Source organism: Panulirus ornatus, chromosome 20 (assembly GCF_036320965.1).
Source record: "Panulirus ornatus isolate Po-2019 chromosome 20, ASM3632096v1, whole genome shotgun sequence".
Taxonomy (NCBI): Eukaryota; Metazoa; Arthropoda; class Malacostraca; order Decapoda; family Palinuridae; genus Panulirus; species Panulirus ornatus.
In genome coordinates, this window is record NC_092243.1 from 50,900,095 (window position 1) to 50,916,265 (window position 16,171).

The 16,171-nt window shown below is 40.4% G+C and overlaps 1 protein-coding gene across 5 annotated transcripts in view; it reads left to right on the forward strand.

Moving 5' to 3' along the window:
• The window catches only part of LOC139756002 (polyamine-transporting ATPase 13A3-like), a 417,344-nt gene extending 410,320 nt beyond the window's left edge, over positions 1-7,024 (forward strand). For all 5 annotated transcript variants that reach the window (XM_071674925.1, XM_071674926.1, XM_071674927.1 and 2 more), the window contains one exon: positions 444-7,024. In XM_071674925.1, the coding sequence (XP_071531026.1) occupies positions 444-1,525 (1,082 nt within the window). In that variant the 3' untranslated portion in view covers positions 1,526-7,024. The remainder of the gene's footprint in view (positions 1-443) is intronic.
• The last annotated feature ends 9,147 nt before the right edge of the window (positions 7,025-16,171 follow it).

The following is a 16,171-nucleotide window of genomic DNA, read 5'->3' on the forward strand; positions in this document are numbered from 1 at the left end:
GAGTAAGGAGAGGATGGCTAAGAGGTTATATATGTCAGAAGTAGAGGGAACAAGGAAAAGGGGAGACCAAGGAGGAGTTGGAAGGATGGAGTGAAAGATGCTTTTAGGGTTTAGGGCCTAAACATATAAGAGGATGTGAAGTTTGCAAGGGATAGAGCTGATTAGATTGATATGGCATACAGGGAACATGTCGAGCAATGTGGCTTACATGCACTCATTCCACTGAACCAGGGCATATGAATCATTAGGGGTAAACTACAGAAAGGTCTGTGGTGCCTGATTGTGGGTAGGGAGCTGTGGTTTTAGTGCATTATACATGAAAGCTAGAGTGGATGAGTGAATAGTCCATTTCTTCATGTGTTTCTTGCTCTGCCTCACTAATGCAGGAAATAGCAAATATGTTCGAAAAAGATAGTACTAAAATTGATTTATATAAATTTCAGGAATGTGTGGTGATGGGGCAAATGACTGTGGTGCCCTGAAAGCTGCCCATGCTGGAATCTCTCTCTCAGAAGCTGAGGCATCTGTTGCTTCTCCCTTTACTTCTGGTAATCCTAATATTTCTTGTGTTCCCACCCTGATCAGAGAAGGACGCTGTGCTCTTGTTACTAGTTTTGGAATATTCAAATATATGGCAGCCTATTCCCTTACACAGTTTGTAAGTATTATGGTTCTATACTCAATTGATAGCAATCTTACTGATCTGCAGTTCTTGTGGATTGATCTTTTCCTCATCACTGTATTTGCAATATTTTTTGGCCGCACTGAATCATATAAGGGACCTTTAGCAGCATATTCCCCCCCATCAGCCCTCTTATCAGTTGCACCCATAATGTCTATTATAATCCACATAGCAACAGTTATTGGTTTTCAGACATTTTGCTTTTTTTATGTCCAGGATCAACCCTGGTTTGAACCATTCAATGCAACTACATCAGATGATATTTTGGCTGGCCATGAAAATTATGCTGTGTTTTCAGTTTCTCAATTTCAGTACATTATGCTTGCTTTAGTATTTTCCCGTGGTCCACCTTTCCGTCAACATGTCTATTCTAATTACTTACTATCTGGATCCCTTCTTGTAATGACTGTGTTCAGTGTGATTCTAACAGTTTCTCCACCTGTCCAAATCATTAACTCTTTTGAGTTAGTGCTTCCACCTGAAGGCAATTCTTATGCTGATTTCTTTAGGTGGCAGATGGTTTTGATTTCCTTATTGTATTCTGCACTGGCTGTTTTCATAGAATATGTCATAATTGATTATCTTATATACCAGAAATGTAAAAGTAAACTCCATAATGTAGATAAGTCGAAGAAGAAGTATCTAGCAGTCGAGAGAGATTTGCAACAAGACAAAACATGGCCACCCTTGTCACCCTCTGATGCTGAACTAGCTGCATTAGGCGACAGAAAAGAGTTGATGCTAGATGCACGAAGACTCAATGATACAGTAAAAAAGGGTGAAGCTAATGGTCATGCACCTGGAGTTCCTACTACTGTTACACAGTTTCAGTCATCTTTATGAGATATACCAAAAACTTATTATTATTCACTTTCATTCTGCAGTTTAAGATACTGAGTACAACATATTGTGCAGTTTAAGCTTTTAAGAGTTATTGATTTTTTTTTTTCATTATTCTCTTAATATTATTTTCATAATACTTGTAAAGTTCAGACTTCATAATACTAATTTGATCAATAAAGCTACAATGAATTGGTGACAGTAGCTTGGGTTAGTTAAGAGTGTCTTATGTGAGCTCAGAGTGCCATACATGAGCTGCATATTTCCAGTGCAATTTGATTAAATGATTTATACAACTTCACCAAAATCTTCCTTGTAAACTTATCATTTATGCAAATGATCACATTCATAGGATGGCTTCATTAAGATGAGAAGTTAACTTATTCTTGGGCCTTAACATGACAGATTGGCCGATCACTACAGACAATAGTAACACCTTGCTAGTCCTTGAATCTAGGTGTCATCATTTGGGAATGCTAAATTTTGCTCACTTACTGTGGCACACCTTTATTTCAGTTGATAGTACATAGAAATATACCTTAAGAAAGTGTTCAGATATATCACATAAATGATAATCATTCTGGAGACAGTAGCAGCATATAATATCCTTAAGCCATGTCGCTCAAGAACAACTATATGAAATCTCAAATGTGCATTGTTTATGCATCAGGTTTAGTAATTTTCTTATATAATTGCAGGCCTCAGGATAACAAAGATATAATGAATAATACTCATCATAATGAAGGTAGCCTTATTGCTACTTTATTTCAGCTGTGGTTGCAGTTAGGGAATCCAACTTTGGCCACTAATCATGTATTTTTAAGGCAACGATCTGGCTTACGACTGCAATTGTGGCGATAAACTTCTGTAAGCCTCCCTGTCTTAGTTATTTACCATTTTTCATTGATGGCTATTGTATTTAAGTATTGCATTAGTTGACTGTCACCACCAGAATTAGAGAATTAGTCATTTCTTCAAGGAACTGGCCTTGAAGCCCAACATGGGAATGATACTGTTATGATTTGTAAGTAATGAAAAAGATATGCACCTGTTCAGTTAATCTAGGCTAAATTAAAAAGTTAGAGATCATATTTTCTTTCTTGCATTCTTATGACTTTCCAGGTTAGCAAGGGCATCTATCTCTGTGACTAGAATCTTTATTGTGGTCCTCTCTGTCTGTTAGCTCGTACAAAGTAGCTTATTTAGGGGCCATCTCTCTTTGCTTATGTTGTAAAGACATCTGTTTTGCTAAGTGTGTTTGTTTCAGCTGTTATATTCATTTCAGTGGAGTAGTTTTTGGGGTGGAGTTCCATCCCAGACTCTGGAACAGTTAATGTAACACTTATGTAAAAAGGGCACTCATGTGACTAGTGCTATCTGAGAATCAACTGTAATGAGATACAAACACATGACAAGTCATCAAAAGTCACTGCTCTGTTTGTGTCCATAGTGACATGGGCACCAGCATGTCTCTATCCTGTTGCCATGAGCATCATTATATCTTTATGTTAAAAGATATATCATCCTTTTTAACCCTTAAAATGCAACATACATTATTTGTCAGTACAACATACAAAATTTTCATGCCACTGTGTTAAATTTCATGCCAAGTGTAGCATTCATAAACCACATTACATGTCCCAGAAGGCTTTCACACATCACCCACACATCACGCTGGCCCTCTCATGGAGGTCTCTCAGTGACCTGTCACCATCTGCTTCCCGTGGAACAGGTGGTGCATGAGGGAAGCCGAGTTCTAGTAAAAAAAGTGTTAAGAGATAAACTTTACAGTACTTCTTAGATAAACGTGCTTACTTTCTTTTTAACTCACTTTTTCTATTGATTGGATATCCTAACTTCAGCTTACATGATTTGTCAGTACGGTTACATCCTCCAGTGGAACAGGTAGTATGCAAAGGAAGTTTATAGCAAATGAAATTGAGTTAATGGAGTGTACGTTTTATGGTAATTCATGAATTTATTTACTCTCCTTATGCCATTTACTCATATTTTCTGTTGTTTGGATATCCTTACTGCAACACACTGTATTTGTCAGTACATAATCAACCGCAACATCCTTTACCAGAGACAGGAATCTCATGTCACTTCTTTAAAAACTGTACACCAAGTTCAGAACTCTACTCACTCTTCTTTTCTTCTACCCTCACTTTTGCTATGCTCCTCCCTCCTCACATGCCATGACTGAAGGCAATAAGTTCAGCGCTTTACTACGGCAAAACACAGGTAGATAGAAGATTTCCGTTTTGATATATCTATTCTTTTTTCCTTGTTTTTTGTGCATACATTGGAAGCCAGGTTTTCCAGTAGCCACAGTATATGAGTTAACCACTAAATGTGTACTCTACAGACATGGATTAACATGATCTAAACTATTCTTAAGTACAGAACAACTCTCATGCTGGTCCATGTTAGTGATGGTCCGAATGTATGTTTTTCAACTTTCATGATTGCAAATATTAATTTTCACTATTCACAAATACAAATGCAAATGCAAATATTCTGTTTGATGACAGGTATGAGTTATTCAATTTTCTTGTATGAATTGATTTCAATTGTAAGAGTTTCAGCTATAGAAAACTGAATGAACAAATTTCTATGAATTTTCTATGGCGCCAAGATGCGGGACAATGACCCAACCCTTACATGCATCCCTCATCCATTGAAAGAGGAATTTTATGTATTACTTTGCAATTTTGACTATAGATTATATTTATACTTTGTAGCTGTTTTACACTGGAATGATATAATGAACATGTGAAAAATATGTTGACATAAGGACTTACTTTTAGTAGCTGCATTTGATTACTGGGAGGTTATATTTAAGAAATAAAAGCTTCTCATCTCTACCAGCAGAGAGCCTGTTCCTCTTTTCATTATATATCAAACCATCATTCACTGGCAACACATGATGGAGGGCAAGCCAAGAATGCCTGGGGTAACAGAGAGAATAGGATATCTTTCCTCGTGCATTCTTCACCAAGTCAAGGGGTCTTAGGTCACAGCAATGTGCTTCTCTTTGTTGATGATTTTTGACATCTGCTGACTCTGCTGTGAAAGGTAGTTATCATCTTCCTCACTGTTTGATGAAAGGATTGCATTAAGTGATGAAGCAAAATCTTTGCTTGTCGATGGTCGAGAAACTTGAGATGTATCTGAAATTTTTTGTTTTATTTCTTCTTGAATAATCGACCAAAATTCTTCAAATGGACAGTGCTATTCTTCACACTGTAACAATTTGGGATGAAAAAATTTCACTGTATCTCGGGTCCAGAAATGTGGCCACAGTGTATATGTCAATTTTTTAGTGAATCAAACTTCTTTGATAATTCTTCCATTATTTTTTATCTCAAGTTCTTTATGCCGGGGCTTTCATTAGTGACTTGATCACCATTTTGAGTGTGGTTACAAAAGGTATTATTTTAGATATTGATTGATGTGGTCCTGCTGATTTTCTTAGTAACATCCTGAAATGGCTGGAGAACAGGGATGCAGTAAGTGATGTGATTATAGAGTTTTCTCTTGCATACAAGCAAAGTGACTCCATAAGTTCTTTCTAACTATCATCTGCAGCATGATGTTTCATTGAGCATTTATTCTGAGGTGAATTTTCTTTGATTCTTCTTGTGCCATGGTTGAGTGATTGAAGTGAGTGGTTATTGACCTGCATATAGAGAGGATGTCTGTAATTGATTATTCTAAAGATATGCTGTGCTTGACCTTGAGATGCAGTCTGTGGTAAGTACAGTTTGTGTTGTTGATGGCAGAAAGAAATAGTGCCTTTTTAATATTAGCAGTGGCATCCCTCATGACACACTGAACATTGTCTGAGGAAATGCTCTATTTTTCAAGCATCATCTTGAATATGTCTCTCAAATATTCTCCAATGTGGCATTCAGAGAGTGGCTATACACATAAAATGTAATTTTTATGCTTGAACTCTTTGTCAGTTCAATGATTTGTCAGTGAGAAAAGAGAAACATCAGATTCAGTATCTTGCAATGTCTTGATGGAATCAGAAACTTAATTTTCAACAAGATTATATATGTCATCGCAAATGAGGTATCTGTAGTACTTGTAATGTTTCAGTGGATATAGTGGCACTGCCTTTTGCATTAAATGTATGAAAGCAAAGTCTTTACATGTGAAAATGGCAAATCATCCATGACTATCATCTCAGCAACACAATGGTCTATACCTTGTGTTTTTGGGTTTTTAGAATCCCATACTTTTTTCTTATCAAAGCAGCTTTCTTAAGTTTGCTGTTTTCTTTTCACCAGTGGCATTGGACATGTTTTTCTCTTATTGCTTTCGTTGTTCTCCTCATTGTTAAGCATAGCTCTATAAGCTTTTGGAGGTTTATTACTTGGATGATTTCTGAGACCAGATGTTGTTCTACCTTTTCTGGAATAGTTTTGCTTTCACACTTTCCAACATCTTTAGATATATTTTCAAAATACTGCCACACCTCACTTGACGACATCATAATGTTACTGTTGGTAACTTCATTACTTCTCAATCAGACCTTGTAATGACTGCTCTGTAATTTTATCAAGCTGTCAGTGACCTGGAGAGTGCGAGAGTCAGTGGTAACTCAGTCACTGAACTCAATGACTGAAGTAGCAGCAATGGTCCCAGGGATATCTGATGCGTGCTGAATGAACTTCGAACGGACCCAGAACAAATCATGTCGGACAGGCGTTCTCTCTCTCTCTCTTAGAAATTCTTGAGACTTAGAGTATTTTTCTTGGTCATGAGCTTAAAATCAGATTACCTGCTTTTTAATGAAAAATTCTGAAAATCTAACGTTAGGCAAAAAATTGGAGAAATCCAGACTTTTCTGGGAATCTGGCAACTTTGCTGAGAGAATTATGATGCAGCAAGCAGCCTTATAGCTAGCTTGGCACAGCTGTATGGTTGGCGAAACTAACCCAGAACAGTCGTTCAGCTCATGCTTTTAACTCATTTATTTGATTTTTTATAAACTTTATAAAGTTACATCATTAGTATTTGCAGAATACTTGCATGACAACACGTGAATGCAAATATGAATGTGAATGTTGTAAAATATGCCAATATTTGCAAATGTGAATATTCAGACCATCACTAGTCGATATGACCAGTTATGGATGGAGTGTTGAGCTCCACAGACATATATGGTGATCCAGTGATCCCCAAAGACCCCTACCATTAATTTATTTTATCTGCAAAATTGGAAGTGTTCATGAAATAAACAAAGAATATTGCAATCATATGCAGATCCACAGCTTTACGTGTCTACCTGTCTATGTATGACACCTTGTTCCCAAGGGTTGGTCAAAGCAGAAAAGAACCTTAAATATAATTGCCATCTCCTGCATTAACAAGATAGAACAAGGAAACAGATGAAAGAATAGCCCAACCCACCCACATACACATGTAGATACATAAGCGCCCACACATGCACATATACATACCTATACATTTCAACATATTAATACATATACATATTTTTTTTTTTTTTTTTTTTTTTTTTTTTTTTTTATACTTTGTCGCTGTCTCCCGCGTTTGCGAGGTAGCGCAAGGAAACAGACGAAAGAAATGGCCCAACCCCCCCCCCCCCATACACATGTACATATACACGTCCACACACGCAAATATACATACCTACACAGCTTTCCATGGTTTACCCCAGACGCTTCACATGCCTTGATTCAATCCACTGACAGCACGTCAACCCCTGTATACCACATGACTCCAATTCACTCTATTCCTTGCCCTCCTTTCACCCTCCTGCATGTTCAGGCCCCGATCACACAAAATCTTTTTCACTCCATCTTTCCACCTCCAATTTGGTCTCCCTCTTCTCCTCGTTCCCTCCACCTCCGACACATATATCCTCTTGGTCAATCTCTCCTCACTCATTCTCTCCATGTGCCCAAACCATTTCAAAACACCCTCTTCTGCTCTCTCAACCACGCTCTTTTTATTTCCACACATCTCTCTTACCCTTACGTTACTTACTCGATCAAACCACCTCACACCACACATTGTCCTCAAACATCTCATTTCCAGCACATCCATCCTCCTGCGCACATCTCTATCCATAGCCCACGCCTCGCAACCATACAACATTGTTGGAACCACTATTCCCTCAAACATACCCATTTTCGCTTTCCGAGATAATGTTCTCGACTTCCACACATTTTTCAAGGCTCCCAAAATTTTCGCCCCCTCCCCCACCCTATGATCCACTTCCGCTTCCATGGTTCCATCCGCTGACAGATCCACTCCCAGATATCTAAAACACTTCACTTCCTCCAGTTTTTCTCCATTCAAACTCACCTCCCAATTGACTTGACCCTCACCCCTACTGTACCTAATAACCTTGCTCTTATTCACATTTACTCTCAACTTTCTTCTTCCACACACTTTACCAAACTCAGTCACCAGCTTCTGCAGTTTCTCACATGAATCAGCCACCAGTGCTGTATCATCAGCGAACAACAACTGACTCACTTCCCAAGCTCTCTCATCCCCAACAGACTTCATACTTGCCCCTCTTTCCAGGACTCTTGCATTTACCTCCCTTACAACCCCATCCATAAACAAATTAAACAACCATGGAGACATCACACACCCCTGCCGCAAACCTACATTCACTGAGAACCAATCACTTTCCTCTCTTCCTACACGTACACATGCCTTACATCCTCGATAAAAACTTTTCACTGCTTCTAACAACTTGCCTCCCACACCATATATTCTTAATACCTTCCACAGAGCATCTCTATCAACTCTATCATATGCCTTCTCCAGATCCATAAATGCTACATACAAATCCATTTGCTTTTCTAAGTATTTCTCACATACATTCTTCAAAGCAAACACCTGATCCACACATCCTCTACCACTTCTGAAACCGCACTGCTCTTCCCCAATCTGATGCTCTGTACATGCCTTCACCCTCTCGATCAATACCCTCCCATATAATTTACCAGGAATACTCAACAAACTTATACCTCTGTAATTTGAGCACTCACTCTTATCCCCTTTGCCTTTGTACAATGGCACTATGCACGCATTCCGCCAATCCTCAGGCACCTCACCATGAGTCATACATACATTAAATAACCTTACCAACCAGTCAACAATACAGTCACCCCCTTTTTTAATAAATTCCACTGCAATACCATCCAAACCTGCTGCCTTGCCGGCTTTCATCTTCCGCAAAGCTTTTACTACCTCTTCTCTGTTTACCAAATCATTTTCCCTAACCCTCTCACTTTGCACACCACCTCGACCAAAACACCCTATATCTGCCACTCTGTCATCAGACACATTCAACAAACCTTCAAAATACTCATTCCATCTCCTTCTCACATCACCGCTACTTGTTATCACCTCCCCATTTGCGCCCTTCACTGAAGTTCCCATTTGCTCCCTTGTCTTACGCACCCTATTTACCTCCTTCCAGAACATCTTTTTATTCTCCCTAAAATTTACTGATAGTCTCTCACCCCAACTCTCATTTGCCCTTTTTTTCACCTCTTGCACCTTTCTCTTGACCTCCTGTCTCTTTCTTTTATACTTCTCCCACTCAATTGCATTTTTTCCCTGCAAAAATCGTCCAAATGCCTCTCTCTTCTCTTTCACTAATACTCTTACTTCTTCATCCCACCACTCACTACCCTTTCTAAACAGCCCACCTCCCACTCTTCTCATGCCACAAGCATCTTTTGCGCAATCCATCACTGATTCCCTAAATACATCCCATTCCTCCCCCACTCCCCTTACTTCCATTGTTCTCACCTTTTTCCATTCTGTACACAGTCTCTCCTGGTACTTCCCCACACAGGTCTCCTTCCCAAGCTCACTTACTCTCACCACCTTCTTCACCCCAACATTCACTCCTCTTTTCTGAAAACCCATACTAATCTTCACCTTAGCCTCCACAAGATAATGATCAGACATCCCTCCAGTTGCACCTCTCAGCACATTAACATCCAAAAGTCTCTCTTTCGCGCGCCTGTCAATTAACACGTAATCCAATAACGCTCTCTGGCCATCTCTCCTACTTACATAAGTATACTTATGTATATCTCGCTTTTTAAACCAGGTATTCCCAATCATCAGTCCTTTTTCAGCACATAAATCTACAAGCTCTTCACCATTTCCATTTACAACACTGAACACCCCATGCATACCAATTATTCCCTCAACTGCCACATTACTCACCTTTGCATTCAAATCACCCATCACTATAACCCGGTCTCGTGCATCAAAACCGCTAACACACTCATTTAGCTGCTCCCAAAACACTTGCCTCTCATGATCTTTCTTCTCATGCCCAGGTGCATATGCACCAATAATCACCCACCTCTCTCCATCAACTTTCAGTTTTACCCATATTAATCGAGAATTTACTTTCTTGCATTCTATCACATACTCCCACAACTCCTGTTTCAGGAGTATTGCTACTCCTTCCCTTGCTCTTGTCCTCTCACTAACCCCTGACTTCACTCCCCAGACATTTCCAAACCACTCTTCCCCTTTACCCTTGAGCTTCGTTTCACTCAGAGCCAAAACATCCAGGTTCCTTTCCTCAAACATACTACCTATCTCTCCTTTTTTCACATCTTGGTTACATCCACACACATTTAGGCATCCCACTCTGAGCCTTCGAGGAGGATGATCACTCCCCGCGTGACTCCTTCTTCTGTTTCCCATTTTAGAAAGTTAATACAAGGAGGGGAGGATTTCCGGCCCCCCGCTCCCGTCCCCTCTAGTCGCTTTCTACGACACGCGAGGAATACGTGGGAAGTATTCTTTCACCCCTATCCCCAGGGATAATATACATATATATATACATATACACACACACACACATACACATACATACGCACATACACACACACACACACACATACATATATATACATATACATATACATACATATATATGTATATATATGTAAAAGCTTTGCGGAAGATGAAAGCTGGCAAGGCAGCAGGTTTGGATGGTATTGCAGTGGAATTTATTAAAAAAGGGGGTGACTGTATTTTTGACTAGTTGGTAAGGTTATTTAATGTTTGTATGATTCATGGTGAGGTACCTGAGGATTGGCGGAATGCATGCATAGTGCCATTGTACAAAGGCAAAGGGGATAAGAGTGAGTGCTCAAATTACAGAGGTATAAGTTTGTTGAGTATTCCTGGTAAATTGTATGGGAGGGTATTGATTGAGAGGGTGAAGGCATGTACAGAGCATCAGATTGGGGGAGAGCAGTATGGTTTCAGAAGTGGTAGAGGATGTGTGGATCAGGTGTTTGCTTTGAAGAATGTATGTGAGAAATACTTAGAAAAGCAAATGGATTTGTATGTAGCATTTATGGATCTGGAGAAGGCATATGATAGAGTTGATAGAGATGCTCTGTGGAAGGTACGAAGAATATATGGTGTGGGAGGCAAGTTGTTAGAAGCAGTGAAAAGTTTTTATCGAGGATGTAGGGCATGTGTATGAGTAGGAAGAGAGGAAAGTGATTGGTTCTCAGTGAATGTAGGTCTGCGGCAGGGGTGTGTGATGTCTCCATGGTTGTTTAATTTGTTTATGAATGGGGTTGTTAGGGAGGTGAATGCAAGAGTTTTGGAAAGAGGGGCAAGTATGAAGTCTGTTGGGGATGAGAGAGCTTGGGAAGTGAGTCAGTTGTTGTTCGCTGATGATACAGCGCTGGTGGCTGATTCACGTGAGAAACTGCAGAAGCTGGTGACTGAGTTTGGTAAAATGTGTGAAAGAAGAAAGTTAAGAGTAAATGTGAATAAGAGCAAGGTTATTAGGCACTGTAGGGTTGAGGGTCAAGTCAATTGGGAGGTAAGTTTGAATGGAGAAAAACTGGAGGAAGTAAAGTGTTTTAGATATCTGGGAGTGGATCTGGCAGCGGATGGAACCATGGAAGCGGAAGTGAATCATAGGGTGGGGGAGGGGGGCGAAAATCCTGGGAGCCTTGAAGAATGTGTGGAAGTCGAGAACATTATATCGGAAAGCAAAAATGGGTATGTTTGAAGGAATAGTGGTTCCAACAATGTTGTATGGTTGCGAGGCGTGGACTATGGATAGAGTTGTGCGCAGGAGGATGGATGTGCTGGAAATGAGATGTTTGAGGACAATGTGTGGTGTGAGGTGGTTTGATCGAGTAAGTAACGTAAGGGTAAGAGAGATGTGTGGAAATAAAAAGAGCGTGGTTGAGAGAGCAGAAGAGGGTGTTTTGAAATGGTTTGGTCACATGGAGAGAATGAGTGAGGAAAGATTGACCAAGAGGATATATGTGTTGGAGGTGGAGGGAACGAGGAGAAGAGGGAGACCAAATTGGAGGTGGAAAGATGGAGTGAAAAAGATTTTGTGTGATCGGGGCCTGAACATGCAGGAGGGTGAAAGGAGGGCAAGGAATAGAGTGAATTGGAGCGATGTGGTATACCGGGGTTGACGTGCTGTCAGTGGATTGAATCAAGGCATGTGAAGCGTCTGGGGTAAACCATGGAAAGCTGTGTAGGTATGTATATTTGCGTGTGTGGAAGTATGTATATACATGTGTATGGGGGTGGGTTGGGCCATTTCTTTTGTCTGTTTCCTTGCGCTACCTCGCAAACGCGGGAGACAGCGACAAAGCAAAAAATAAAAAAAAAATATATATATATATATATATATATATATATATATATATATATATATATATATATATATATATATATTATTTTTTTATTATTATACTTTGTCGCTGTCTCCCGCGTTTGCGAGGTAGCGCAAGGAAACAGACGAAAGAAATGGCCCAACCCACCCCCATACACATGTATATACATACGTCCACACACGCAAATATACATACCTACACAGCTTTCCATGGTTTACCCCAGACGCTTCACATGCCCTGATTCAATCCACTGACAGCACGTCAACCCCGGTATACCACATCGCTCCAATTCACTCTATTCCTTGCCCTCCTTTCACCCTCCTGCATGTTCAGGCCCCGATCACACAAAATCTTTTTCACTCCATCTTTCCACCTCCAATTTGGTCTCCCTCTTCTCCTCGTTCCCTCCACCTCCGACACATATATCCTCTTGGTCAATCTTTCCTCACTCATTCTCTCCATGTGCCCAAACCACTTCAAAACACCCTCTTCTGCTCTCTCAACCACGCTCTTTTTATTTCCACACATCTCTCTTACCCTTACATTACTCACTCGATCAAACCACCTCACACCACACATTGTCCTCAAACATCTCATTTCCAGCACATCCATCCTCCTGCGCACAACTCTATCCATAGTCCACGCCTCGCAACCATACAACAATATTCCTTCAAACATACCCATTTTTGCTTTCCGAGATAATGTTCTCGACTTCCACACATTCTTCAAGGCTCCCAGGATTTTCGCCCCCTCCCCCACCCTATGATCCACTTCCGCTTCCATGGTTCCATCCGCTGCCAGATCCACTCCCAGATATCTAAAACACTTCACTTCCTCCAGTTTTTCTCCATTCAAACTCACCTCCCAATTGACTTGACCCTCAACCCTACTGTACCTAATAACCTTGCTCTTATTCACATTTACTCTTAACTTTAATCTTCCACACACTTTACCAAACTCAGTCACCAGCTTCTGCAGTTTCTCACATGAATCAGCCACCAGCGCTGTATCATCAGCGAACAACAACTGACTCACTTCCCAAGTTCTCTCATCCCCAACAGACTTCATACTTGCCCCTCTTTCCAAAACTCTTGCATTTACCTCCCTAACAACCCCATCCATAAACAAATTAAACAACCATGGAGACATCACACACCCCTGCCGCAAACCTACATTCACTGAGAACCAATCACTTCCCTCTCTTCCTACACGTACACATGCCTTACATCCTCGATAAAAACTTTTCACTGCTTCTAACAACTTTCCTCCCACACCATATATTCTTAATACCTTCCACAGAGCATCTCTATCAACTCTATCATATGCCTTCTCCAGATCCATAAATGCTACATACAAATCCATTTGCTTTTCTAAGTATTTCTCACATACATTCTTCAAAGCAAACACCTGATCCACACATCCTCTACCACTTCTGAAACCACACTGCTCTTCCCCAATCTGATGCTATGTACATGCCTTCACCCTCTCAATCAATACCCTCCCATATAATTTACCAGGAATACTCAACAAACTTACACCTCTGTAATTTGAGCACTCACTCTTATCCCCTTTGCCTTTGTACAATGGCACTATGCACGCATTCCGCCAATCCTCAGGCACCTCACCATGAGTCATATATATTTATATACATGTTTTTTTTTTTTTTTTTTTTTTTTTTTTTTTTTTTTTTTTTTTTGCCGCTGTCTCCTGCTCCTGCGAGGTAGCGCAAGGAAACAGACGAAAGAAAGTATTTATCCTACTATAATCGTACACTGTTCCCTCTCAGGATGCAGGTTATCCTTCCCTTACTTAGTTTCTTATATTTACTTTTTCATGCTTGTTCGCTGTTTCCTGTGCGAGTGAGGTAGTGCCAGGAATGGACAAAGAAATGGCCACGTTCATTATCTAGCTGTCATGTATAATGCACCAAAACCAGAACCCCCTTTCCACAACCAGCCTCCACAGACCTTCTCATGGTTCCCTCAACCACTTCTTATGCTGGTTCGGCCCATTGGTTGCTCATTGTCCCTGTACACCACATGGCTCTAATTTGCTGTATTTCTTACAAGCCTAACACCCTCCTGCATGTTCGGGACTTAAACACTTAAAGCATCTTTCATTCCATCCTTGTGCCTCCACCTAGGTTTTTCTTTTCTTTTTTTTCTTGTTCCCTCCACTTCAAATATGTATATGTGTATACCCTCTTATTAATTTTATTTTTTGATGTTGAAGGCTCCAGTCACTTACAAAAATCCACATTGAAATAGAAAGAGAATTATGAAATGGAAAAAGAGAAGACAAGGGAAAGTGTTTATGAATTTTTGAGAAAGTGAAAGACTTGTCTTTGGAAATGTGCTAGGTCATAGTTATTGGGAAGGACATGAGAGGGTAGAGAGTTCCGGAGCTTTGACATGTAAAGAAAGAAGCAGGTATCAAGATGGCCCACCTTTGAGTTGCTTGTCACACAATAATCATGTGACACAGCAGCTTGCCGAGTATTGCGTGGTCTAGCTAGTGGTGTGGGCACACTAGCAGCCAGCTCTCAGGAGCAAAAACCAAAGTAATACCTATAGAAGAGGGAAAGTGAACCAACATTGTGGCATAGGGCAAGGGAGGCAAGCTTGGAGGTTAGCCTGGGACAGTTTCAATTCAACTCTATCCAATAAGGATGAAGAGCTAGACCACCTCAAATGTGAGACCACCTCAAATTTATACAAGGATGAATCATTTCCTTGTATAAATGGAGCATCAGTTCAGAAAAGAAGTTTGACATTTGAACAGGACATCCAGTTTCTTAGAAGACTTAGCTATTCCTGTAATTTCCAAGAAAAAGTGGATGTTACAGTAATGCCAAGTATGTTCATTGAGTCAAGAGGTGGAATTACATAACCATAAAAGGAGAGACAAGAGTTAGTTATGAGGAGTTTTTGATAAGGAGATGGGTAGAAACTGGGTATTGGAGGCATTAAACTTAACAAATTTTTGTGTACCCCACTGAGATATCCTGTCTAAGGCTGAGTTTATTAAGGAGGCTGTGTCAAGACAAGATGCAGATCGAATGAGAGAAGAGGGAGCAGAAATGAAGGGTGTGGATGAATGCAATGTTGAGTCATCAGCATATGAGTGCATTGGATTATTTGTGGAGGAGGAAGTTATTGAAAAAAAGGAGAAAAAGTGTAGGGGACACTGCTATTGATTAAGAAAAGGGTGGAGGCTGATCCATCAACAACCACAGAGATAGAGGGAGCTAGATATGAAGGAGCAAAGTGAGGAAGGGAAGCCAAAAAAGGGAAGCTTAGAGATGAGAACCTGATGCCACACCCTGCCAAAAGCCTTAGATATGTCAACGGCAACGACACTTGACTCCCCAAAATCTTTCAAGGATGATGACCAGACTTTTATAAGAAAAGAAGAATATCACCAGTGGATCTCGCCTTATGGAAGCCATACTATTGAGCAGAGAGAAGACTGGTTTTCTATGTGTTTAAGGATGTGGGAGTTGAGGAGGGATTCAAAGACTTTGGAAATGGTAGATGTCAAAGCAATAAGGTGGTAGTTAGTGGGGTGAGAATGATATCTCTTTTCAGGGATGGGTTATATCAGTGCATGCTTCCAAGGAGGTGTTGGTTTTTAAACAGAAGTAGAACAGTACACAGGGATGGATGCCATCAGAGCCATACACCTTGCTTGTGTCCAGAGAAATAGCGCTTTTCGGACAGTCTGTAAAGAGATTACGTGAAGGGGCATAGGTTTAGTAAGAGGAGCATCAGGGGGTGAAGGAATTTAAAGTCATCCAAGGTGGAGTTAGAGGAGAAACAGGAACCAGAGTTGATTTGTCTATGGGAGAGACAGCTATAGTACCATCAGAGTGGGAAAGTGAAGGGAAGGTAGAGCAACAGAGGTTTTTAAAGATGCCCTTGGCTAAAGACCAGAAAGACCTATCAGTGGATGACAAGGAAAGGTT